We start from the raw sequence: 27,050 nt of genomic DNA on the forward strand, positions 1-27,050 counted from the left end.
CCCAAGTAATCAAGGACACTGCTCTCCAGCAGGAATCTTACTGCCTGTGGATCTCTTTGGCAGGGATGGCCACCATGTACGTGCGATACAAGCAGGTGTCTGTCCTGAGCCCAGAGAAACCCAAGATCCTCAGGCTGAATAAGCTGGGCCTCAGGCTGGGCTGGATGAGTTGCTTTGGACTCTGCATTATTGCCAATTTCCAGGTTTGTGCTCCACCTGCTCTGCTCTGCTTCTACCAGAGCTGTGTCTGTTCTGAGCTACCTGATAAACTGGGCATTTAGAGAAAGCAACTTTGCATGGCAAACTGCTTTTATTGCCAAATTCTTTACAGAGAACGGTTAAAATATAAAGTTTGGCTTATAATTTGTTAGTTATTCCTTATTTGCTTTAGGACTTGTGAGCAGCTGTTCATGACGTATCAAAACATTCACAACCACCAAGCATTACAAACACCACACTTGGATCTCCTTCCAGGCGGGTTAAAAGCCTGAGATCCAGACTGAAAGCCACAACTTTCAGGAATCAGGAGAATCATTTATCAAATAGTAAAAACTTGTTACAGCTAGGAGTAAAGCCAACAAAACCACCCAACCCCACAAGTCCAGCTCTGGAAAACCTGCCCTCTCACACAGATTTTTCTTAAAACCTTCTAAAATTCTTGAAAATTCTGCAACATTAATTCTTCTGATTTTCTCCATCCCAACTCTCTATTGTTTTCTCTCCCCAAAACTTTCCACTCCAAAAAAACCCCAAATCTGATATTCTCACCCATCACACCATGAGCAGGTCCCCATCAATGGCTTTATTTTCCAGGTGAGTGTATAATTGCCAGCCTTATTACATTAATTACCTGATGGATTTTGGGGCTCTGCTGTGGTGCCTGTAGCCACCACAACCTGTGGTGTCACCTTGGGCTCCTGCTGGATTAAGGACAGGGAAAACCAAAGAGGAAAAGCTCATGGGAAACTCCACCTTTTCCCTAGCACAGGTCCTCAAGTGCTTCAGCAGCCCCTGTCTTAGAAACCTCAGCACTTTAATTCTGGGCATTTTTTCTTTTGGAGGCCTCAGTCTGTTTACTATTTTCTGGAGCCCTCAGATGGGAGCCTCCCATTCCACACCCACCAAGAAGAATCCTCCAAGGTCTGCTCAACTCCATGATTTCCCTCCACTGCCCTCAAAAAAGGTTTTTCCACTTTCTTTGTATTGCACAACAATCAAAACCCAGGAGGTGAATGTTAATTTGATAACAGTTTGTGTATCATTTAATCTTGAGCAAAACATAAGTTGGAAGTGATGCACCTGCATATTACCCTGAAATCCACTGGTGATTGAAGACCCCAAAGTGTGAAAATAGAGAATTTCTCTCTGCTGACACCTCCCTGCACAGCACATGATTTTGGGGCATACACCTTTGCAACCTGCTTATTTCTTAAATAGAAATTCTAACTGTGGATGCAGCACTTAAAATTCATTTGTGCACAGAAAGTGCACAAGGAAAAGCTTGATCTTAAGAGTTATTCAGTAAGATACACAGAGAACTTCATGTTTTAGGGCAGGAAACATCTGCACAATTCGGGTGCAGGAGGCTGCCAGGCCTTGCCTTGTGCAACAGGTCAAATGACACTTTTTGTTCCCTGTCTCTGGCTCACGTGCTAAGATGGGGATGAGAGGGAAGGGCTGAACACATACGGGTTTTCGCACACATATTTTAATTATAAATTTTTAGTTTGGTTGGGTTTTTTGTAATATTTTCTGGTTTTAGTTATTTTTGCTATTTGACAGTTGGTTCTTCTGGTGGTATTTTTAAGTACTGCTGCTTGATTTAACTCTGTTCACTCAGAGTATTCCCAGATTAGACAAACAATCTGTATTCAAGCCAGAGTTCATTCAGAGAAATGCAAAACCTTATTATTTTTAATGCAAAATAGGGTACTAGAATTGTGTTGTGTCTGTCCTGTATTACATAATCTTTCATATCACATAATCTTTTCCTAGATAAACAGGTTCCTGGGGTAGAAATGTCACTCCCATTCCCTGCCCACCTGCAGGATTCTCTCACCCACTTCCTGTGATATTGTCATTTATGACAAGAGCTCTCAAAAATTCCTGTACTGAAGGTAGAGCTGTAACTTCACCACAAGAACTTAACAAAAGCAGAAATTCCAGAGGCTGGCAGGTTCTGGCTTCTGGACATCTCCCAATGGGGCTTCCAGGAAAAGACTGCTGAGGACTGGCACAGTCCAGAACTGCTTAGCTGGGGATGGGAGAATGTCACTGAGGGGTGGATGCCAGAGGTTTAGAGAAGAAAATTCCACAGGCAGCACTTCCTTTCCCTAGAAATGCATCCTGTACTACATCCATGTGCTGGGAGCCTGCCTGACCTTCGGGGTGGGGTCCATTTACATGCTGGTTCAGACCATCCTGTCCTACCTGATGCAACCAGAACTTCATAGCAAAGACATCTTCTGGGCCCGCCTGGCCGTGTTCCTGTGGAGCTGTTCCAGCATCCTGAGTAGTATCCTTTGCCTGGACAGTGACACCAAAACCCAGCAGCCTCCACAGGATTTACACCTACTTGAACTGAACCACCACCATGTGCCACAAAAGGCCTGTCATCCTTGATGGTACAGCCTGTAGCATGCCCTGTTCTGTATTCCATCCTGAGAATTTCAGGGAAAATGGTTAATCCCTTTAATGCTTTTAATATCCCCCCTGGATACTAAAAAAACAAGGTAAGAGGGATGGTTACTACCCTTTCTCCTCCCCTTTCCTACTGCACACCAGAGACTGAAAATAAGAGTTTATCCCCAAGAGGTCTGACTAAATTAAGAAATATGGAGCCAAAGGGAAGTGTGTTTAAGGGGTGGATGGTTTCATTGGGGGAAAATTAAAAGGTAAGAAATAAAAGTGTATTCCTGAGGACAGGAATGGTGCAGAGTGTTAAGAGTTGGATACAACTAAAAATGAAACTCGGAATGTAGCACAAGAGGCAATACTCTAACAGACCATGTGGAGCCAGAGCTGGCTGTGCCAGCTGGCTCCAGAACAGGGATGATGTGCTGGCACTTGCCAGAGAGACAAGTCTGGAGAACATTTAAGGGGAGGGGACTTTGACCTCTGATCTCCTCCCTGCCCATCCTGCAGTTCAAAAGACAAGATATTTCTGACTGGTGTTCCCTAGACCTTCCCTTGGCCTCAGAATCCATCACCCCCTTCAGCTTTGAGTTACAAGTTCTGGAAGCAGCTGTGTGGTTTAGAGAAAGAGAGAAACAGAATGGTTTGGATTGAAGGGATCTTCTAGTCCTGCCCTCTCACAGTGGGGATCCATTCCCATTTATCCCTATATTTATGTAACAAATGTGGGCAAACCCACTCAAAAATAGAGGCCTTTTTCCTCTCCCAAATCATTGAAACAGTAAGGAAACTGCACCAGAACAGTTCCCCTGCTCACCACAAAGAACTTGAACATTGGATTTAAAGATTAAACTCAGTTTTGTGTCAAACAGAACAACACCACCAAACCTCCTGGATTCCAGAGACACAAGTTACAAAACCCTTAGCTTAAACACTGTCCCATTTGTCACTGTATTCAGGCTGCTGGTTTAATCCCCACCAATCCCACTCTTTTCCAGGCTGGTAGCCAATACCAACACTAAACCATATGTCCCATTTCCCAAGGTTGGAGCATCTCGCTGGGCTCCCATCATGCTGCTGCAGGATTATAGAATCTGTAGGAGTCAGAGGAGCAGGGACAGTGGGGCACAAGCTTGTTACCCGTCATGAAGGATGCTCAGACAGCAAGGATATCATCTGAGAAACACAGAGAATTTTTGTATTTATCAGAAATTTCTGCTATTAGCAAACAAGATTTTCAGCTTTGAATAGGACCCAAACTAGGGTGAAACTAAAATATGTTCTATGAACAATATGATCTGCTGCAAGTTACACTTCTCTTACAGATGACAAAAGCCCACAAACCTGAAATCTGTAGAGCTTTTTGTGCCAATGTAGTCTAACCAAAATTATAGGGAAGTAGTAGAAATAATAATGTGTACATATATAAAAATAAAAGGGGAAGAAAAGGGAAATTATTGTTTTAAATTAACAGCTCATAATGTAATAAGGGAAAGATGGGGAAGGGAGAAGTACGTGGCCTTGAGTTAAATGGTAACGGGTATTGGAAGACAAAAGGAAATGTATTTTGTGTCAGCTCTGGGGTCACAGCAGTGCCTGTCCCCTGTGCTGACACTGCTGGGGCACCTCCCGTCCTGGGCACAGCTCTGGGCCCCTCCTGACAGGAGAGACACTGAGGGGCTGGGGTGTGTCCAGGGAAGGGAACAGAGCTGGGGAAGGGGTTGGAGCACCAGGAGCAACTGAGGGAACAGCTGAGGGGCTCAGCCTGGAGAAAAGGAGGCTCAGGGGTGGATCTTCTGGATCTGCACAACTCCCTGACAGGAGGGGGGAGCCAGGATGGGGTTGTGCTCTGCTGCTGGGAACAAGAGCCAGGACAAGAGGAAATGGCCTCAAGCTGTGCCAAGGGAGGTTCAGGTTGGATATTGGGGAAAATTTCTTCCTAGAAAGGGTGGTCAGGCACTGGCACAACTGCCCAGGGCAGTGGTGGAGTCACATCCCTGGAGAAATTTAAAAATCATGTGGATGTGGCACTTGGGGACATGGGTTTGTGGTGGCCTTGGGGAATAATTGGACTCAACCTCAGAGGTCTTTTTCCAACCAAAACAATTATCTGAATCTATGAAAATACTCCTGGTCCTGTGGTGGAGTGTAATAGCAGAACTGCCAGCCCAGAGCAAGGCAGTTGATGACCCACTGTAATGGGGGAAGGTGGGAGTGGGAACCAGGATTTTTTTTTGTATCACAATGATTGAATTATTTCCACTGCAGCAGGAACTCAGGCAGATAACAAACAGCTTCTACAGCTGTCCAGTTCAGAAAATTAACAGTTAGCAGAAATTTGGGTGTCTGTGGTCCAATCAGTAACCAGAGCTCCTAAACCACTCATGACAATTTTTTAATAAGCTTTGGAAGTCTGGGTTCTTAAGGCCATGTTTGTGCCAGGATGTCCAGCCTTGTTCACCGCCAAAATTAATCTTTCACATCAGGAGGCTCTTGATGTTTAATTTCATTAACCACTGAAGACGTTAATATCTTAATCCTCTGAAAATCAGGTCTATAAATTCAGGATCTGAGTTTCATTTGTTGTGCTGCAGGAGCACTTTTTTGGGTATCTTCCCTCTGTATGTTGAAAAAGTGACATCAAACTGTCCTGAAAGATCAAGGTCTTGGATTAAATGGGGGATCATTGTCACATGGGGTGAAATGCAGAGCACTTCTCAAACATTGACTAAGAGGGAAACAGAAAAGCCAAAAATCCTCTTCGCTGCAGGTGATACAGAATTCCAACCTGTGGCCCACAGCAAGAATGCAAGGTGGTTGAGACATTGAAAAGCCATCAGAAAAAGAGATCAAGACTCTTTAGGGTGGTAAATACCAGTAAAATTAAATTAAAATGCTCAGTAAGTGCTCACATCTTATCATAGTTTAAACACTTCAATGACATGACAGTAACCAGTGGATTGGGACAAACTATGGGTTGAAGGGCACAATGTGAACAGTCCATGGAACCATTACTTGCTCCTCAGGCTGAGACCTCACCCTTGACACAGTCTGCAAGTTCCATGTTCCTCATTCTTGGCCTTGAATCTTCCTTAACCTCTTCCCTCAGTGTTTGTGTCCTCGGTTGTGTTGTACAGTGGCCTCTATGGACAGAACCTGGTGCAGAAGCTGCACTGGGACCCCCAGGAAAGAGTAAGTGATTGGAGGGGGGAGGGGAGGGGATGGAGACCAAATCCTGCTGGATTTGGAGGGACAGGTGAGAACTTCCTGCAGCTCACGAGAGGAGAGGAGAGGAGAGGAGAGGAGAGGAGAGGAGAGGAGAGGAGAGGAGAGGAGAGGAGAGGAGAGGAGAGGAGAGGAGAGGAGAGGAGAGGAGAGGAGAGGAGAGGAGAGGAGAGGAGAGGAGAGGAGAGGAGAGGAGAGGAGAGGAGAGGAGAGGAGAGGAGAGGAGAGGAGAGGGGAGGGGAGGGGACGGGAGGGGACGGGAGGGGAGGGGACGGGAGGGGACGGGGGAAGGGAGGGGAGGGGAGGGGAGGGGACGGGGAGGGAAGGACTGTGCCAGCTGAACCAGCTACTAGTTCCTCAGAGTCCCTGAGTAAGGTGGGTTGGGAGGGACCTTAAAGCCCATCCAGTGCCACCCCCTGCCATGGGCAGGGACACATCCCACTAGCCAAGGTTGCTCCAAGACCTGTCCAACCTGGCCTTGGACACTTTCAGGCATGGGACAGCCACAGCTTCTCTGGGCAGCATGTGCCAGTACTTGCTGAAGTTCTGATCTCACAAAACTGTTGTTCTTCAAGTGTAACTAAATTAATCCCACCAGCATCTTGAGGAGGGCTTTGAACCTCCCTGCTCTTTGTTAATTGAGCTATGGATTGAGCCTTCAAGTTTTGCAGGTGCGTATTAAATTCCCAGTGCGCATCATCCCAGTGGGAGCAGGTGTTTTCCTGGTCATTCTCATTCTTCAGCACTTCATTCTTGAAGATTCCATATACAATAAGGGATTTTGGTCTCCAGTGGGAATAATTGTGGATGCAGGATCTCACATGGGATGTCACAAATCACAAGCCATCCTTGTGCCACTGCAGGTTCCAGAGCAGTTTTCACATGGATTTTTTCCCCTCTGTAACATAGGGCTACACCCCCCACATCATCAGCACCGTCTCCGAGTGGTCGCTGGCATTTTCCTTCCTCAGCTTCTTCCTCACCTACATCCGTGACTTCCAGGTAAAAGGAAATTACCATTCTCTGTTTCTGAATAGCCCTGTGTGGTGCAGCAGGGCAGCCTTAGATTTTATGGGATCATGGAATTGTTTTGGTTGGAGAATACCTTTAAGTTGATGGAGTCCAGCCATTAACCTGGCATGGATCAGTCACCAGGGCTGGATACCCATGAGAAACTCTAAGTGACCCCCATAGAGTCTGTCCCTCCTGTGTTATCACAGCTCCAGCATCAGGCTGGCTTTAATTTGCCTTGACTGTCCCTGACTGGCTTCACTTCCAGACCTGTCACAGCCAGAGGGGCCTTTTCCTCCAGGACAAGGCAAATGATGGAGCCAGTCCAGAGCACAGCTAGGAGTCAAGCATATGGTTCTGAGCTAATCTGTTGGTGTTTCCAAAAATCTTTGCTGTTTCCTCTGGCCACTGAACTTTCCAGTGCTGAGGCAGAGAGGGAGCCACTCATGGGGACTCCCTTTGCTTTCTCTCCACAGAAAATTTCCCTGCAAGCTGTGGTCAGTCTGCAGGGCCAGACCCTGCATGAGAACCCAGGGAGCTTCAGGGCAGAAGAGCAGGCACTGCTCATAGCAGGGAGCATCTGATAGATGGAGAGAACTCAGGAACTGAATAGCAATAACAGCTGTTATTTCTAAACATTTATTTTATATTTAAAAAAGTATGAAGTGATTGTCTTATACTTGACATCAAGGGCTTTGCTATTAACCCACAGCGATGCAAATGTTACCAGTACTGTCAATGAGTCTGTGACATTTCTACATTTTCCAATGTCATGAAGGATTAAATGAATGTTATTCGAGAGTGTGTCTCCTCATCTCTTCCTATACTCCCATTTTCACCTCCCTCACCCTCCTCTCTCCAGTGCTTCTCAGGCCAAATCCATTTGGATGGTGGAGCCTTCAGCCTCACCTCTGCTCTCCTTGGGCCCAGGGGGCTGATCCATGCCCTGCACTTTGGGCCAGATGGGATGGACCCCAAAGCCACTCCATCCTTTGAGCAACCCATAGGGAAAACCCTCTTTACACCACAGGCTGTTCTGGAGGTAAAGAGATAGCTGAGCAGCTCCCTCCTGCTGGAAGGATAGCCCTGTGCTGGCTCTGGAGAGGAGTGACAGGGAGCAGCAGGAACCACACAGCCATGGAATCCCAGGAGGGTTTGGCTCGGAAGGAACCTTAAAGCCCATCCCATTCTACCCCCTGCCATGTGCAAGGACACCTTCCACTAGACTGGCTTGTTCCAGGCCCTGTCCAACCTGGCCTTCCCTCCCTCCCTCTCCCTGGCAGTTGTTGGAGCTGACGGGCACGCTGACCCAGGAATTCTCATGCCAAGTGTCCCTGTTGCACAGGTGGAAGAGTTGGCCAAGGCAGCCCATGTCCTGTTCCTTCCCGTGCCAAGAGCTGTCCCTTAAACACCCCAGAGTGTGACCCGTGTTCTCATGTCCTTGACATCCCTGGTGCTCACTGAGAGCCTCCAACCTAAGCCAGCTTCTCCTTCCTCCAGCTGCTTCCAGCTACTTGCAGAGTGCTGACGGCCTATACCCCAACCCTGTGGAGTATCTGTGTGCTCAAGAGGCTGAGCTCCACAAGCCTCTAAGTGCCACAACACCACCTGGTTCCAGGGTTAATCCATAGGGACAACCTCCCACACTCCACAGTCATGCCCAGACCAAGCCAGAAGCCTTAAAAACAACTATCTCAAATTCTACCAATGTACAGCAGATTAAGGGGATATATGATTGCACACAGACCTAAGTGCCTCCACAGCTGCCTCTGAGCCCCGCTTGGCAGGAATAGCTCAGCTCCTTTCCCAAGTTACTTCTCAAGGTTTGTAAATGAGCTCTAGCCCATTTTATCCCACACCAGAATCCCTTACATTGGCATCTTCCTGGAGGAGCAGGCAAAGCACCAGAAGAGGAATGAATCTAAACTGGAGGTCTCCTGGAAACCCCAGCAGTTCCTTGAGTAGCTTCTTTCTCCCAGATTTAAATGGGATGTTTCCAACCCTGTTACTGTATTTCCAGCCTGGTTCAGCCAGAGTTCAGACAAAAATCAAGGTGGAAACAACATTTGGGGCCAAAAGATGCCATACTGCTGAGGACAGCGAGATGAGAGGACAGGTGGATGTGATTCACATGGAGTCACAAAGAACCCTGTGGTCCATGGCCTGGGAAGATTTCCCAAGTACTGTATTTTACCTGTTGATGAATCCTTAGGCATCCCAGCTGCCCTGGAGAACTGCACACTTGGCCACACACTTCCTAAGCAGGGAATATAGGTAAACCCCAGTTCCTGATTAACTGCTCCAATGTAGAAAATGTGATGCTTCAGCTGAGAGAATCCTTTGCCTCCCTCAAGGCTCATTAGACAAATGGTTTAAGCAAGAGATGGTTCCAACAGTGATAGGATCCCTGTGGAGGAGGGAGAGAGCTCTTTGCCTTTTATGATGGGAGAAGAAAAAATCCCAATTGATTCATTCATGAAGCTTTCAAGGAGACTCTAGAAGACATGCTCCCAGTGTTTTCCTCACCTCCCCTTCACTGCTTTCTCCATGGATCCCTGTGAAACACAGGTTCATCCTGACAACAGACTTCCAACCTGCTGCTCCCAGAAGGAATTCCTGCCTCAGAGAGCAGGAATTTCTCTTTAACTTGATGTCACTGTGATGAGCCATCCAGGGAAAACTGAGGTTTAGGTTGGACATCTTCCCTGAAAGGGTTATTCAGTCCTGGCACAACTGCCCACGACAGTGGTGGAGTCACCAGTCCTGGAGGGATTTTAAAAAAACATGTGGATGTGGCACTTGGGGGACACGATTAATGGTGGCCTTGGCAGTGCTGGAGAATAGTTGGACTCCATGATCTCAGAGGGCTTTTCCAACCTCAAAGATTATGATTTTACTGCCCAAACCAGTACATTCCTGGGTTAACAGTTAATCCCCCCCAAAGCCTCCTCACTGTTCCCCTACCACCCAGCACCACATAATGGGATTCCTGGTCATCTGCAGGTCCATGGAATTTTAGCCTCAGAATATCCAACTCTTCTCTGTTTAACAAACTCCTCAATGCCAGGAAAACCCTCATCCTGCCACATCACCCTTTGCCAAGAGACAGGGATAAGCAGCACCAAGGAGCAGCTCCCTGCTCCCAGCTGCTCCAAAGTTACACACTCCCAGTGAATCCCTGCCTTTTCCCCCTTCTCTGCAGCCTGACCAACATAGTCATGATCCAGGGTATGGGTTAGAAAATACCTTCAAGATCATCCATCCAGGTCCATCCCACACTGCCACTGTAGCCCCACAACCCCTGAATCACATCACCCAGAGAGATCCAGACACCCTTTAAACAACTCCACAGACGATGCCTCCACCAGCTCTCTGGGCAGCCACTTCCAATGCCTGACTAGCCAAGCACTGAACAGATTGACAGGGCCCATTAATACACCCAAATTGCCCTGACTAGTCCCCTGGGACTTCCTCACACACTCCTGGTCCATGAGCTCCACATGAACCCAAGCTTCAGCATCCTTGGCCTGGACTGCTGTGGGTGGCTGTGGTTCAGCTCTGCCCCAGGATTTATTCTGTGGACAGTCCTCAGATCTTGATTCACAGAATCCCAAGATGGTTTGGGTGGGAAGGGACATTAAAGATCATCTCATTCCACCCCTGTGTCATGCACAGGGACACCTTCCACTAGCCCAAGTTGCTTCAAGCCCCATCCAACCTGACCTTGGACACTTCCAGAGATGGGGCAGCCACAGCTTCTCTGGGCACCCTATGCCAGGAACTCACCACCCTCACAACTGGGAACAATTCCTTCCCAATATCCCATCTAACCCCACCCTCTGGAAGCCTTTCCCCCTTGTCCTGTGACACCATCCCTTGTCCCAATTCCTTCTCCAGCACTTCTGGAGCCCCTTTATGCACTGGAAGGATCTCCAAGGTCTCCCTGGAGCCTTCTCTTCACCTTCTCTGGGTGAACACTCCCAGCTCTCCCAGCCTGGCTCCAGAGCAGAGGGGCTCCATCCCTCAGAGCATCTCCATGGCCTCCTCTTGCTCCAGCAGCTCAACATCCTTCTCCTGCTGTTGGCCCCCAGGGCTGGAGGCAGCTCTCCAGGTGGGGTCTCACCTGAGTGGGGCAGAGGGGCAGAACCCCCCCTCCCCTGGTGTCCAGCACTGGGGGATCAGTCGAGGGCTTGTGGGGTTTCTGGGCTGAGGCATGTCCACCCCCAAGTCATTATCCCAGGGTTGTTCCATCTGCTTATACCCAGCCTGGATCCATCCTGGGGTCACCCTGACCCGCATGCAGCACCTGGAACTTGGCCTTAACCAAGTTAAACCTCCTGAGTATCGCATGGGTTATTTCTGAGCTTGTCCAGATCCCGCTCGATGACCTTCTCCCTCAGGGGTGTCCCTGCCACCTCAGCTCAGTGTCACCTGCAAACCTGCTCAGGGTGCCCTAGATACCTTCATTTGTGGTTAATGAAGATATTAAATAATGCTGGTCCCAGTACAGACCCCTGAGGGACACTACTGATCCCGGTACAGACCTGTGAGGGACACCACTGGTCACTGATGTCCATTGGGACTCTGAGCTGTTGACCACAACTGCCTGGATGTGACCATCCAAGTCACTCCTTATCCACCTTACAGTCCACCCATTAAATCCATCTCTCCAGTGTAGTGAAGGATACTGGGGGAGAACCACGTCAAATGGTTACAGAAATCCAGAAAAAATGACATCTGTCAGCCTTTCCTCATCGCTGATGGAGTCACTCCTGTTGAGCTTCCCATCCACCAACACCCCCAGCTCCTTCTCTTCAGGGCTGCTCCATTCATCCCCCAGCCTGGAGTTGTGCCAACCCAGGGGCAGGATCTTGTCCTTGGCCTTGTTGAACTTCATGAGGTCCACACGATCCCACCTCTCCAGCCCATCCAGGTCCCTCTGGATGCCCCATCCCTTCCCTCCAGCATGTGACCCCACCACACATCTCACTGTCAGCACCATGCTGAGGGTGCTTCAATCCCACTTGTCCATATCATTGACAAAGACAGCACTGGTCCCAACACTGACCCCTGGGGGCACCACTTGTCATTGGGCTCCATTCAGACATCCTTGTCTGCAGCTGCAGACCACAACCCTTTGAGTGCCACCATCCAGCCAATTCCTTATCCAGGGAGTGAGAGTTCCACCCATCAGATCCACGTCTTTCCAGTTTTGAGACAAGGCTGTTCTGCAGGACAGTGTCAAATGCCTTGCACAGTCCAGATAGATTATGTCAGTCACTCTGCCCTCGCCTGCCAGCACTGTCACCTTGTCAAACAAGGCCACCAAACTTGTCAGGCAGAATTTGTCTTCAGATAAGCCATGTTGATTGTCACCAATCACCTATAATTTTCCATGTGCATTAGCACAGTTTCCAGGAGAATCTTCTCCATGATCTTGCTGGACACCAGTGTGACTGATTGGCCTGTAGTGCACTGCATCTGCCTTATTTCTCTTTGGAAAAATGGGATCAAATTTCCCACTTTCCAATCAGAGGGAACTTCAGTGAACTGCCACAGCTTCTCAAATATGATGGAGAGTGGCTTAGGAACTTCCTCTGCCAGTTTCCCCAGAATCTATGGATGCATCTCATCAGGTCCCACAGATCTGTGCACCTTCATATTCTTTAAATATTCCTGAATTTTATCTTCTCAAGTCCAGAGAAAGGAACGGAGCTGGTGAAGGGTATGGAGCATAAGTCCTTTTAGGAATGGATGAGACAGCTGAGCAGCCCAGCCTGGAGAAAAGGAGGCTCAGGGGGGCCCTCTACCTCTCCACAATTCCCTGAAAGGAGGGGTCAGGCTCTGCTGCCAGGGAACAAGGAACAGGACAAAAGGAAACGTACAAGAGGTATGTCAAGCTCTATCAGGAGAGTTTCAGGTTAGACATCAGGAGGAATTTCTTCCTGGAAGGGGTGCTCAGGCATTGGAAGGGGCTTTCCAGGGAGATGATGCAGTCGCCATCCCTGAAGGTGTCCAGGGAGTACCTGGACATGGCACTTAGTGCTCAGGGCTGAGTGACAAGGTGGGTATCAGTTACAGGTTGGACTCAATGACACATATTTGACTTGATGACCTTGGAGGGGTTTTCCAACCTTAAAGGTTCTGGGATTCTGTGATTCTCCTACTGTGGATGGTTCTTCCTTCTCCCAGGCAGATTCTTCCCTGCCTTTGCCCCATGACTCTGATGGTGCAACTGGGTCATTTCCCAGAGAAGACGGAGCGCAAACCCTGAGAACCAAAGCCTGCTCCATGTCCTTGGTAAGCAGGTGTCCCGCTTCCTTCTGGAGAGGGCTCACATTTTCCCCAGTCTTCCTTTTATCATCAGTTTACCTATAGAAGCTTTTCTGTTGCCTTTGATGTCCCTGGCGTGATTTAATTCTACCAGGGCTTCAGGTTTCCTAACCTGATCCCTGGCTGCTAAGATAATCCTTCTGTATTCCTCCCAGGCTGCCTGTCCTTGCTTCCACACTCTTTGTCCAGCAGCTCCTTTTTCACACTCACAGGCCTCCTGGAGTTTTTGTCCAACTTCCTCATACCTGGGATGTGTCACTCCTGAGCTTGTAGGCGATCCTTAAATACCAACCAGCTCTCCTGGGCCCCTCTTCCCTCCAGTGCTTTATCCCATGTAATTCAACCCTGAAGAGGCATCCTGAATCCCAGGGCTCACTGTGCCCTCCTTGTTGCCCTGAGGATCCTAAACCTACCATTCCATGTTCGCTCAGCCAAGGCTGGCCTTGAGCTTCTCATTTCCCACTGGGTCCTCCTTGTTGGTGAGCACAAGGTCCAGAATAGCTCCTCTCCTTGCTGGCTCCTCTCTCACTTGGAGAAGAACTTTACCCTTAACACATTCCAGAACCTCCTGGATCAATTATGCTGTGCTGTGAACAAGGTACTGCTATTGTCTGTCAAGAGCTTCATTTGATGGGTGTTCCTGGTACAGCCCCCTCAAAGCCACCCCCAGGTGGCTTCCTGGGCCTGCATCTGGCAACGCCCAGATTTGGGTCAGTGCTGGGCTCAGCTACCTCAGGTTTATGGTCAGCCTTGATGATCTTGAGGGTCTTTTCCAAGCTAAATGATCCGATGATTCTATGTCTACGACAGACCTCTGTGAAGGGCTGTGCCTCACAGAGAAATTCTGGGGCTGTGGTGGGTCTCCCAGTACAGGAGACAGGCACAGGGACAGTCCTGGCCAGGGACTCCAAGGTGCCAGGTTTGGCTGATGTTGGCAACCTGCCCAGCACCATATTTGCTTCCTGATCTGTTCTGTCAAGCACTCACTGCCACCTCTGCTCTTTGGACTCTGAAATTCCTAAAAGGTCTTCCACTGATTCTTCCCAGGAATTTGCTTGAAGTAAGTTGTAACACATATCCTAAATCCAGTTTTCATATGTACTAAGCACAACAATCTCAGTGTATAACACCTTCCTGCCAGCCTGGGCTGCACTCAGGGGTGGCCACCAGTCACCTTTCACTCCTGGGGTGACAGCCAGCATTCCCACAACTCTAGTTCCTGTCACAGACTCTTCATAAATCGCAGGAGTTCAAGGATGAACAGGGCAGCAAAATCCAATCTGTGCTGCAGACAGTGAGTCTGGATGAGGAGTAGTTCCAACAGCCTCAAGGTCCTTAGCTGCCAGAAGCCCCTTTGCTTCTCTTGGCACAACTTTCCCCCATTGGCACATCAAGAGGCTTCTCTTGGCTCTCAGTGATCCCTCCAACCTTGCACTGATGCTGTTCCAAGGAAGATCTCTCTCTTCCATGCTTGGCTTCACTTTTTTTTGAAAACAGTGTCTTCTATCACTATATTTGACATAGCCTATTCACTTTCTTCCACCAAATCTTGGTAACATTTCTTCAAAATTTTGCAGTGAGGATTCTTCTCCCAACTTTGAGTATCTTATAATCTCTACAAAAAAAAACTCAGGCAAATGGACTACTTTCTTAGGGTAAAAGAGGTTCTGGGAGAAAGAAGATGGTGCATTGCAGAACGTCAATGCTGGAATCCTCAAGTGAAATAAGAGGACAACTCAGCTTTATTCATTTTTTCAGAGATCACTGGAAAACAGACGAAAGACATTTGTCAGAGGAGAGTAACTGAGCAGAGCCTGTTGGAAGAGTATTTACCAGGCGACTGCAGCACCAAACACATTACACAAGGCTCCCTCCATCTCCTTCCCAATTCCCACTTCATCCTTTCAGGTAGGATAGAGTCAATGTCCTTCACAGTAGCCACATGTCATGCTGTGCTTGGGATTTTGAGGAGACTGCTGATCACATCCATATTTTGAAGAGAGCTTGCACAACATCTAGGTTTTCTCCTCTCACTGTGCACCGCCTAGCAGGCTTCGGATGGACAGGAATTTGGGGATGGATGAGAAACTGGGAACACATACAGCCTGGACAGTCTTCCCAGACTCATTAAAGGAATATTCCATGCCACAGGAGGCCATGCTCAGCAAATAAAAGCTTTATGAAAGCTGGAGGATGGAAGCACATTTCTGGTCACAGTATTTGTCTTCCAAGTGAATACTGTGCACACAGAGACCCTGGACACAGCTGATCTTCTGCCTGCTGACAGGATGTGATGACTGAATTCCTAATTTTACTTTTTGTGCAAGCAGTTTTTGCTTGATCTGCTAAACTGCCTTTATCTCCACCCACAATTCCATTCTTCCATTTTCCCTCATCCCACAGGAAGGGGGCAAGTGGAGCAGGTGCGTGTCTAGGAGCTGGCCACAGTCAATTCTGTCCCAAAATATCCATTCCATACACAGTGAGTCCATGGATACCACAGTACCACCCTGACTTCTTTATTCCACCACACTTCCCTCCTATCAAGTAATCTCAATCACTGCAGAGTTTATTTTCATTATTCACCTTCCCTCCTCACCCACCACAGTGCATCTGGTCCATCACCTTGGTCTAGATCAAGCTCTGCCCATCCCTGGAAGTGTCCAAGGCCAGGCTGAACTGGGCTTGGAACAACCTGGGATAGTGGAAGGTGTCCCTGCCCATGGCAGGGGGTAGAATGAGATGAGCTTTAAGGTCCCTTATACCCCAAACCCTTCTCTGATTCTGTGATTCTTCAGAGCAGGAACTTCCTCTTTCTTCCCCTGTAAAAACCTCTCCTGCCTCTCCAATCCACTGGAATTTTTCCCACTGCCAAAACTTATATAAATAAGGAAGATGGGAGTAAGCTCTCCAAGAAACATCCATCCTCCACCAAAATCCTATAAACTGGGCATCCATGGGATAATAAATGAAAACCCTGCATGTAAAAATTTGCTTAAACAAATTAAACAAGGCAAGAATAAAAACTAAAGCAAGGTCAGAAAAAAAATAGCCACTCATGAACATAAATCTGCAGCAGAGCTCTGCCAGGATTGATGAAGTTTAACATAAACATAAAGAAACAAGAACAAAACAATGACAAACTCTGCTGGCAAAAAGTTATTAATTGGTGGGAGGGAAACTGAAAACAACAGACTGAACCTGCAAAGATCAAAGACATGGACAACAAAGGACAAGGAAAGGTATCCCTATACACAAAACAGAGCATGGTGGGAAAATACACATGAAGTTCTATTAAAACAAGGATGCAAAGACAGTCTGAGGGCACATCCCCTCCTACAAGGCAAACTAAGGTACCATAACTGAAGGTGGCAAGAGACATGTGCAAACAACAAATTAAAAGACATTCAATGAGAATTGTTAAAGATACCACCCAGGAATAAAGAAGTCTTCTGGCGTCAAGAAATTGTTAATAGAATGGTTTAAAAAAATACATCCCACCCTACCAAAACAACCCCACAACCAAATTTCCACATTGCACAGCTGGCCATGGCCTTATGAAGGCTCACAATAATGAGAGAGAGAGCCATGAATCCAAACAACTGTCACAGGGCTCCTCCTGCCTCTGTCTTCACATCTGCAATAGGTTTTATATAAATATCTGCATTGTTACTGTCTAAAGTCTAATTCCCAGATCCTTTAAATAGCATTTATTAACCACTGAGTGTTGACCTCTTCTGAAAATTGACAGTTCTCAGGAATTCATCAAAGTTCTCATGCACATGAGAAAAATAAAGAAGTATCTACAACTGGGGTTTGGAATTTGCATTGGGGTTCTAAGAGCCGGGCCATGGAATTCAAAAGGGGAAAGTTTATTTGCTAAGACTAATATAGAACTCCTTCAATTCAAACATGCTGGTAAAAATGCCCTTTGTCTGTGCTCTTGGATCATGTCCCAGAAATAGAATTTGATGGTCCAAGTCCCTTATTTCTGGCATTTAACAAAAACCTACAGTTCTCTAAATACACACATACTTAAGCTTCATCTAGCTCTACCATCTACCAGAAGTATTAACTTAAGCAAGGGATTTCCTCTTGAAGTCACTGAAGAGGTGATGGATGAGGCTGGGATCCCCAGGAAAGGTGTCTCAGCTCTGCTGCATTTCCCGGCGCATTTCCTCCAGCGCTGCCTCCCGCTCCCGCAGGAGCTGCTTCAGTCGCTTTATTTTTTCATCCCTTATCGTCTCATCAAGGTCCGGGGGAGCCACAGGGAAAGCATCATCTCGGAAAGAACCTTCCAGAATGGAAGTATCCTGTTCAGAAGTCACTAAAACTGAAATCTCTGGGTGGGTAGTGTTACTGTACCAGGGGAGTATGTTCTGCTCCAAGTCCCTCCCTTGGGACACTCCGACAGAGCCAGTGGGAACACCTGGCTGTGGTGAGGCTGGTGGAGGTGAAATACTCCTGTTAAGTGCACTGGAAGTTGAGCTGGTGATTTCTAAACTGGGACCTGTGGCTGATTTGATCGAAGTTCTCCTCCTCTTGCCACTGTCCAACAAAGGTGAGGATTTTATTTTCCTTTTCCTAATCAAATCCTCTTCCAGATCCACAATTATCTGCACAGTTAGAAACAGACAAAATTCACTTCTGTTAAACTCAGCATCAGCTACAAAATAACACCAAGTTCTCTAACCATAAATTATGAGTTATTTGTTGCAAGCTTTTTAAAATTATTGCCTGAAAGGAGTTTCTTTCAGGAAAGGAACAAACATATTTCTGCGTTTGATGTTTTTCTAGCAAAGATTCCCAGTTAACAGCTCCAGAACACTGAATTCCCTCCTTAGTCAACACTGCATGTCTGCCTTCCCTGGGCATGTCCATCATCTCCTGTGGCTGTTTAAGTTAATGCTACAGCAAGACAAAAAACTTTCTAATTTGGTGGGAAAATTCAGTGTAGAAGAATTCCTCATGTCTACATTTCCAAAACTTCAATCTAAGGAGTAATGTCCATTATCAGACTAAATCCGTCCCAGATGTTTTATTACTCAAATCAGGATTACTCGAATCACACCCTAGTTTCAGTTGGAAGAGACCTTGAATCCCATTCCATTCCAACCCCTGCCATGGGCAAGGGCACCTTCCATGAGACCTGGTTGCCCTAAGCTCCAACTAACCTGGTGTTGGACACTTCTAAAGAATGGGTTAATATTAATGTTGCTAATGTTAAGAGCAGCCATGGTTCTGCTCAATTATTAGCACAAAATTAGCAAAACCTGAGAAAGTCTTTGATTGAGAAGAAAATGCAGCCAAACGGAAATACTTGGATGGATAAAACCCTTCCTATGCATTAACATGGAAGTTCTTCCTTCCAGAAGTACCCAACCAATAACAATTTTATATTTGTACATTTATATTATTTGTAATAATTGGACAGATCCACAAGTAAATTTAACAAACCCATTCCTCTGCCTGTACCCACTGCACTGCTAGACAAACATAAACACCTGCAGAGGCTTAAATATAAATCAGAATCCCAAGGTCTGGCCCCTATTCCAACAAGGACCATCACCACAGGAGTAGGGACAGTCTTCTCAAAAGCATTTGTTGTTCAAATTTCATCCAGTAGAACCCAAAAACGAGGACAAAAATTCCTAGAGGGTGCTCAAGTCATGCAGAAACCTCAAACAAGTTCTAGGAACAATTCTCAGAGAGATCCCAACAAGTCCTGAGTCTCCTGATTAATCCAGAGGTAGGAGGCCCCAAATACCCTCAGCTCTGTACTGACTAAACATACGCTGCTTTCTGAGTGTGTTTAGCACTGAAAAATCCCAGATACCTTTTCATCTTTAACAAATTCCTGATGATGACTCATTATTTCCACATCCAATGAGGATGAACTGCAAGAATCATTTTTCCTTTCCAAGCTGTCACTGGAACAAACCCTTTCTTCTGGATTCTCACAGAAGGCCCTTAATGGTATTCTCATAAGGTAAACTCTCTCTTCCTTAAAGAGACCAAATTTTTTCCTTAATTCCAAGTATTGGCTCCAGTGTGGGTGCTCTTGGTATTTGATTTGAATAACCTTTCCCGGTGAATCCATCTTTTCACATTGGATCTGAAATACAGAAACAGTGAGAGAGGCATCAATCACTCTCTCACTTTCTCTCTCCTTATATATATATATATAATTAGATAAAATATATTCATCTAGAAAAAATAGGTACTAGAAAGACAGGTGAACCTTTATTTTGTCTGCCATTCTTCAGGAGGTACATTTAACACAGGTAACACTTAACACAGATAAGCCAATTTTGATAAATTATATGCAAATTATCACAGGTCTAACACTTGTTCTTTAACACCCCAAGTACATTGTGGAACATCCAGAAAATGTCATGGCCAACCAGCAAACACAGAAATAAAAGAACCAACAAAAGAATCACTTGTTCTACCCCTTCAAAATACCAAAGAAAGAGGAGGGAAGAGCGGGTAGTGTCATTACTCTGCAGTCTGGAGGTTTGCAAATTTAGGAAAAAGAACACCAAATTTGCTGATCTATTTCTTACCAAGATTAAAGCAAATGCAAATGCTGACACTCAGCACCACACCGCACTGAAGAAAATAAATGGTATTTCAACCATTTTTCAGATGACAAACAATCAAAATACCAGGTCTTACAGTCTGTTGTAACAATTAAATGTCTAAAATTTGCAAAAATACACTCAGCTGACATTTCTGTTCTGCCTGGACAATGCTAATGAATTTCAGAAATATTTTCTTCTCTGGAGACAAATTCATTCTGGCCTCTGGAGCTACTAAAAACATTACCCCAAATCCTGCATGGGGAGTTTGGGGATTGGAGGCTCACAACTTTTAACATATTTTCAACATTATGATCTTAAAAGAGTATGTCAATGCAGCTATTAAGGATCTCAAGAGTTCCTTCTGCCTGATGTGAACCCAGGAGTGAAGGAGTTGGACCCTCCCCACCAGAGCAGGGCAGGAAGGAAACGCAGCTCCTGGCTGTTGGAGCAAGTGAAGTGTGGAGCCCATAGTGCCACACCAGAGCTGTCTCTGGAGGACAAACTCTGCTCTTCCAACTTATTTTCCTCTTGTGAAGCCACAAACTTGTCCTTCTCTACCCTACATCAACCCCTACAACCCCAAGGTTGTGCTGTGAGCGTGTGGCATCAACATCTAGTAGCCCAAACCATGAACAGCCTCCCTGGAGTTCAGTTATTGCTAACTATTTATCCTAGGAGGAAACCAAGAGCCACCTTTCCTCCACCCCTTTCTTTTCTATGCATTTTTCACTTGCACAGTGCAAAATTATTGGGAAAAAGGCCTTTTATTGACTAGAACCAACCTTAGAGCAGCACTTCCAGGATACCTGGAAATAAAGCATTCCCAGTTACAAAAATGTGCAAACTCAGCAAGAGACATTTTATCCCACCTAAAACCAGGACCACACAACCACTGACCAGATACTGAGGTGGCATATTTATGATTTATTACCTTTGGCCAGTCTTCACTGACAGCACATTCCTGCTTAGCCTGAGGCAACACAGCCTCTGCTGCTCCTGGGGAATGACTCATGTCTTTGCCATTTTGCCACACACTTTCCTGCATCCCTACTGCTGGAACTGGGATCACTCCACTGCAAGAAACGCTCTTGGTGAAGGGCAAACTCTGTCTCTGGATTACAGTGGGATCCTGCTGATTAGCACTTGATGTCAGCAGAGCTGCAGGTGTATACTTCAAATAATTTCTTAAGCCAGTTGGTGATGAATTTTTGGAGACTGCACATGGTTTCGGGTCTTTCTGAGACAGCACCACTCCTTTGCTTTTTGACAACACCAGATTCACCACTTTACTGGTTATTTTATTGACTTCAGTAGAAGTAATTTGCTTGGGTGTCTCCTTTTTAAGTAAACCATCAGAAGAGGAAGATGTTTGCTTTTCAGCCTGGGCTGACAGAACATCAGAGCCTCTTTTGGTCAATAAATAGACCTTCCCATTGTACATAACCAGAGCATTATCTTTTAAAGGTGTGATTTTGGTTTGGTTTCCACCAGGACTATTAGAACAGAGTGGCAAAATATTTGCAGGATTAACTTCTACATTCTTTGTGTCTGACAAAGTTTTCAGGATCTTGGAAGCCACATTATTTGAAGACTTTACAGGGATAAGACAAGCTGCTGAGAGCGGGGCAGTTTCTTGCACAATCCATTTCATGGGAGTTTGCTGGCACTGCTGCCCCTCGGATGTTACTGGCTCAGGAGAAGAACCAGACCCCTTTTGGGCAGCTGTCACAATCAGTGTCTTTGAAACTTCTGTAGCAGGTTTGGGGCAAAAGCTCTGCAAGCGCTTGGGCAGGACTTGGGAGGTTTTCACTGTGTTCACAGGTGACACATAAATCACCGTCGGCGTTTTTGTACTGTCGGCCCCTCCAGACACATTGGTGGCTGCAGCTGCCAGGATTTTTTGCTGTATTGCAGGTGGCAAAAGAGATGCTGGGACAGATTTCACTTCTGCATCAGCTGGAATCTGGAGGTGGTGTCCAGAGGGCAGCACTGGAGACTTGACAGTCACTGGGAGGGGTTTGGTGTTCACCACCATATAGGTTGTGCTGCTCTGGTGAGAGGAGCTTGTGATGGCAATGCTCTGCAAGGACACTCCATCCATGGGCACACAGCTGCTCTGGGCATTGGCAGCTGCACTTGGAATCAAGCTTTCCTTTTCACAACCTGCCCTAGCATTTTCCTGCTTGTCTAATGTCCTCGTAAGAATAATCCTTCCAGGATTAGGAGGGTGAAAAATAGGTATTTTAACAGATGAAGATTCAGTAGTATTGCCAAGCTGTGTCTTAAAAGTAAGATGGACTGGGCTAGAAACATTTGCATTAGAATTATTTGGCATGGCTGGAGACTGAACTATTGGCACAAAGCTTCCAGAAGTTTTAGAAATGGGAAGCAATTTCAGAAGGTTTTTTCCATCTGGTCCCGTTGTCTGAACAACTCGGTACATACAGCCTGTAATGCTTAACAAAGAAAAGGGAAAAGAGAGAAAAATGAAAGGCAGTATAAGTGAACAAGCATAGGTACTTTAATTCATGAGCATCAGTGAACTCTACACCCAGGGCTGAAGCAGATTAACTCCTGGAAAATGCCTGAGCTAATATTCAGGAACTTCCTACTGACCTACCTGAGTTTCCATTTCAGACCACCTGAGACCTCTGAAAATAGTGTCCAACTTCTACACCCGAGAGTAGCAAGAAATGGCATCTTTCTCAGATTAAAAATAAGTCAAAAGACCCCAGGAAACACCTCACATTACCTATTCTTCCCCTTATGGGGCCTTTCATTATGAAAGTGAAAGCACTACCTCCCAATTTCCCAGAGAAGCTTTATTTTTCCCTTTCCCACCTCCCTGTTACCATTTATATCCTTCCTGAGTGCTATGAACTATGAATTTCAGGAACACTTCAGGGAAATGCAGGGAAAGTGGTTGCATGGCAAGATGGAAGCAGAAATTACTTCAGACACAACAAAGGAGTTTAGAAGCAGAATGTGTTTATCTTGTGGAACAGGTGGCTCCTGTGTCTCCATCACATCCGCCCAGCATTCTTGAGCCAGATATGGACCACAGAGGTGGTTCACCCTCAAAGAGATGGAAAACCCTCATAGGCTACTGGGTTATACACATTTTTGAGAACAGAAGTCTAAGTCTGGGAAGGAAAAGGCTTCAAAATCAAGGAGGAACATATGGAAACATCACCAGGGACATCTGGAGAGAATACAGAGATTTCTTGCAGGTGAAGGTAAGAACTCATCAAGAGACAGACAGATTTTGTCAAAACATAACTTAGCTGTGACTGCTCCAAATGCCAAGATTTTTTGAGTCCATGGCAAGACAAAAAACCTTTCCCAGTCCAGGGTAGTTTGCCCAAAGCAGGCTCTTCTACAAAAACTCCTGGACTCTGAGCAGAACAATCTACTGCCCAAAGCACTGCAGAGACATGTGTGGGCAAACAGAGCTGCCCTCACTGGAAAGAAGAGACCAAATCACAGGAAGTTTGTTCCTGACAGCAGATCCAGAGTGATTAAAAGGCACAGCTGCCAACTCCACCCAGAGTCACCAAGAGCACCAGCTCCATCCCATTCATTGACTTCCTGCATCAATAAATACGTTGGGAAAACAGATATAGGAGTAGTTCCCAGTCCCATCCCAAGGACATCAGTGCTGTGTTCTGCTTTCTGTCAGGTAGTTTTGAAACCAGCATTTTTTTTGTCTTTGTGGGGGCCTCTGACTCAGCTTGGAGCAGTGCCTGGGAGAGCTCAGTCCTGCGTCCCACCACTGTGTCTGCTCAAGAGTCAGCCAACCTTTGCCTTTTCCCATTTTTACTTACTATTTCAAGACAGAAAAATAAAATGAATAAACTACATTTCCTTCAGTTCACCAGCATTCCTGTTTTCTTGACCAGACACACCAGTTTTACAGTCTAAACTTCTCTCACTGTTCATTACTCTCAGTAGGCAGCACAAAACACAAAATACTGAGTATTCAAACATTCACCTTCTGTCCTTTATGCTTGCATTAACAAAAACACCCTTGGTATATTTTCAAGAAATAGGAATATTTCTTTCTGCCAAATAAATTAATTCACCAAATCCAGTGTGACCACCAGCACATGATTCCCACATGAAAGGATGAAATCCTGACTGTGTAATTAAAAAATGTGTCAGTGGAGACCAAAGAGACAGACTGGCTCAACTTTCCTGAAAAGTCATCAAAAGGAACAATGAGGTACTTTTCCATCTGCCTTCACTCCCAACTGTTCCTTTAGGCACAACTTTCATCTACAAATGCAAATAAATAACCATGCACTATGGGCCACTCCAGAGAACCAAAAGAGTTTATTTTAATAGGTTCAGTTGGATCTAGGAAGTGGCAAACTAGTAATTTATTGTCAATTGGAAATGTACACCCAGGGACAAAGTAAAATTCATAGGTTGTAGTTGATACATGTTTCTTTTATACAGCTGCATTCATTCCATGAATTATCTGAAAATTGTTATAATTACAGCAATGATAAAAATAAATATATAGTAACATATAATCTAGATAGTACACAACAATCATCATTATTATCATTATCAACATCTAAAGGAAATTAAAAAATTGATGTTGAATTTGGAGGAATCTTGACCAGAATTTCAGTTTGAGCCATCTCTAGTGACCTGAGGTTTTATCCTAAACCAGAAGCTTTCAATAATAGCAGAAAAACAACTCTCTGTTTGATGGTAATTGTTTCTGGGAACTCTTTTCATCCACTGTGGAATATTCCCTGGAGTACAGATAATTGTGGATGTGCCAGGAAACAGTCCCTGTGCTCTGCTATGGACCACAGCTCTCCTCCAGCCACAAAACCTCTGGTAGAATCTGTAGCCATCAAAAACACCCAATCTGGATCCCACAGCTGCCCCAGGATCCAGAAATCACACTAAACTCATCCGTGAACACAAAAAACACCCTGAGAATTCTTGAGAGACAAGGAAAAGCAAAAGGAGCCAAACCATGGCTGCAGCCGCTGGGCCTGCTGAGCTCCCCAGCACAAAGCAGGAACAGAACCACAGAGAGCTGGGCAGCCTGGAGAATTCCTTCAGCACCATTCCAGTCAGGATAACCCAACACAGCCACTCCTGCATGCTTTGATCGGAATGAAGTACCTGATCCATGAAAGTGACCCACGGTTCAGGGAAGAGAACAGAGCTGGGGGATGGGCTGGAGCACCAGGAACAGCTGAGGGAGCTGGGAGGGTGGGCTCAGCCTGGAGAAAAGGGGGCTCAGGGGGGACCTTCTGGATCTGCACAACTCCCTGACAGGAGGGGACAGCCAGGAGGGTTGGGCTCTGCTCCAAGGGAACAGGGACAGGAGGAGAGGGAACGGCCTCTAGCTGTGCCAAGGGAGGTTTAGGTTGAATACTAGGGAAAATTTCTTTCTAGAAAGGGTGGCCAAGCACTGGTAAAGGCTTTCCCAGGCAGAGGTGGAGTCACCATCTGTGGAAGTGTTAAAAAAAAATGAGTGGATGTGGCACCTGAGGACATGGGTTAATGGTGAATGTGGCAGTGCTTGTTGAATGGTTGGACTCATTGATCTTTAAGAGCTTTTCCAAAGGAAACAATTCCATGACTGAAAGGTTCAATACCACTCACATCCCCACTCCCCCTTTCCCGGCTGCCTCCAGCACACCCCACCCCCACCAAGATGAGACCTCAGTGACAGCAAGTACCAAGAGCCCCCAACAGCATAACACAATTGGCGTCAAGCCGGAGATGGCACCACACGTGGGGAGGGTCTGGAACTGTCTCCAGGACACTCTGCTCTGCCTGAAATGGGAACGGGAAAAGGAAAAGGAAAAGGAAAAGGAAAAGGGGAAGACAAGATAGAAAGGGATAAGAAAGAGATGGGAAAGGAAGGGATAAGAAAGGAATGGAAAATAAAGGAACGAATAGGACGACACCCTCCCCGCCACCCCCCGCCGGGGCCGCCGCCGCCCCCGCCCTCCCGTTTACGCCCATGGGTCCCGGCAGAGCGGGGAGCGGCGGGACCGTACCTGGCGGGGCGTCCCTGCGTGCCGGATCCCCGGGCATGCCCGTACTCACAACTCCGGCCGCTGCTCAAGGCTCCGCGACATGGCGGGGCGGCCCCGCCGCGGCTCTGCATGCGCGTCACTTCCGCCCGCCCCGCCCCTGCAACTGCTACTTCCGGAACGCCACTTCCGGGATGTGGCGCCGCCCTGCGGCCGCGAGCGGCACTGCGGGCGTAGCGCTTCCGGTGCGGGCGGAAACGGGCAGGGCGGACACGGGCGGGGTCCGGCCGGGGGTCGTGGCAGTGGCTGAGGCAGCGGCCTGCTCGGGTGTGCATGAGCCACGGGCTGGCCACGGGACAGCACCACGGAGTGTGGGCGGGTGTTTAAATAGGCAATTTGCATATGGAAGAGTATGTTGTGAAGTCTGCAAGGGTCGGTATCTGTCAGAGATAGTGGGGTGAACGCATACACGCGTGGGAAGCATTGCATGCTATCACTGAGCTTTATATGTAATATGTATGACGTAATATATAAAATTAACAACAAAATATAATAATCTATATACTTGTATAATTATAATTAATTGTGGTAAAATAATAAATGAAATAAAATTCATAAATTAATAAAACAATAAAATTTTATCATTACTATGCTCTTACATTTTGTATAATCTGTATTATAGACTACACGAGGTAAATATATTTTTGTATTACATTATGTAGATGCTATGAAAAGAGGCATCTGAGCCTGCACAGACTACAAATGTGTATGTGTACATAAAAAGGAGACTGTGTGAGGCTGTGATATATACATATTTACATATATATATATGTAATACATAATTATAGATAATGTACTAATATAGCAGCATGTATAGTATCCAACAACATACAATAACATGACTGTGGGATGTAATAGCAAATATAAGTACAAATAATACACTGCATAACACATGGCAGATGTAATATATCCTGTGCATTTTGTTATATATTCTGTGTTATTAAAGTTATACTACAGAGGAATGAAAGAGTGCTTGGGAGTGTGTGCCTTTGTAAAGTAGAAATGTGTGTTTGTGTGTGTGTGTGTGTGTGTGTGTGTGTGTGTGTGTGTTTATAAAATTGTGAGAGAGTGAAAATAACACAAATCACATTATATATTGTTAAGTGGTCTGTGGTGTAATACTGGGATAGAAGGGTGTCTGAGACTGCAAACACATGGACCTATAGACATGAATGTATATGTATACAGGTGTATA

General features: G+C 46.2%; 2 protein-coding genes across 3 annotated transcripts in view; one reads left to right on the forward strand and one right to left on the reverse strand.

Annotated features, from left to right (window-relative positions):
• The window catches only part of DRAM2 (DNA damage regulated autophagy modulator 2), a 28,523-nt gene extending 20,859 nt beyond the window's left edge, over positions 1-7,664 (forward strand). The window contains exons 7-11 of the mRNA XM_062509466.1: positions 64-203; positions 2,338-2,515; positions 5,744-5,826; positions 6,769-6,861; positions 7,347-7,664. Of these exons, the coding sequence (XP_062365450.1) occupies positions 64-203; positions 2,338-2,515; positions 5,744-5,826; positions 6,769-6,861; positions 7,347-7,454 (602 nt within the window). The 3' untranslated portion in view covers positions 7,455-7,664. The remainder of the gene's footprint in view (positions 1-63; positions 204-2,337; positions 2,516-5,743; positions 5,827-6,768; positions 6,862-7,346) is intronic.
• Positions 7,665-16,290: 8,626 nt separating this feature from the next.
• LRIF1 (ligand dependent nuclear receptor interacting factor 1) lies at positions 16,291-25,901 on the reverse strand. 2 transcript variants are annotated; one of them, XM_062509625.1, is made up of 4 exons: positions 25,820-25,901; positions 20,719-22,243; positions 19,040-19,318; positions 16,291-17,819 (listed from the first exon to the last, which is right to left on the reverse strand). In XM_062509625.1, exons 2-4 carry the CDS (start codon positions 22,228-22,230, stop codon positions 17,352-17,354), a joined length of 2,259 nt encoding a protein of 752 aa, XP_062365609.1. In that variant the 5' UTR covers positions 22,231-22,243; positions 25,820-25,901; the 3' UTR covers positions 16,291-17,351. The 2 variants fall into 2 exon arrangements, with proteins under 2 accessions (XP_062365609.1, XP_062365607.1); XM_062509623.1 differs by lacking the exon at positions 19,040-19,318 and having other exon boundaries at positions 25,820-25,845.
• Between the last annotated feature and the right edge of the window lie 1,149 nt (positions 25,902-27,050).

The sequence above is a fragment of the Cinclus cinclus genome, chromosome 27 (genome assembly GCF_963662255.1).
Source record: "Cinclus cinclus chromosome 27, bCinCin1.1, whole genome shotgun sequence".
Taxonomy (NCBI): Eukaryota; Metazoa; Chordata; class Aves; order Passeriformes; family Cinclidae; genus Cinclus; species Cinclus cinclus.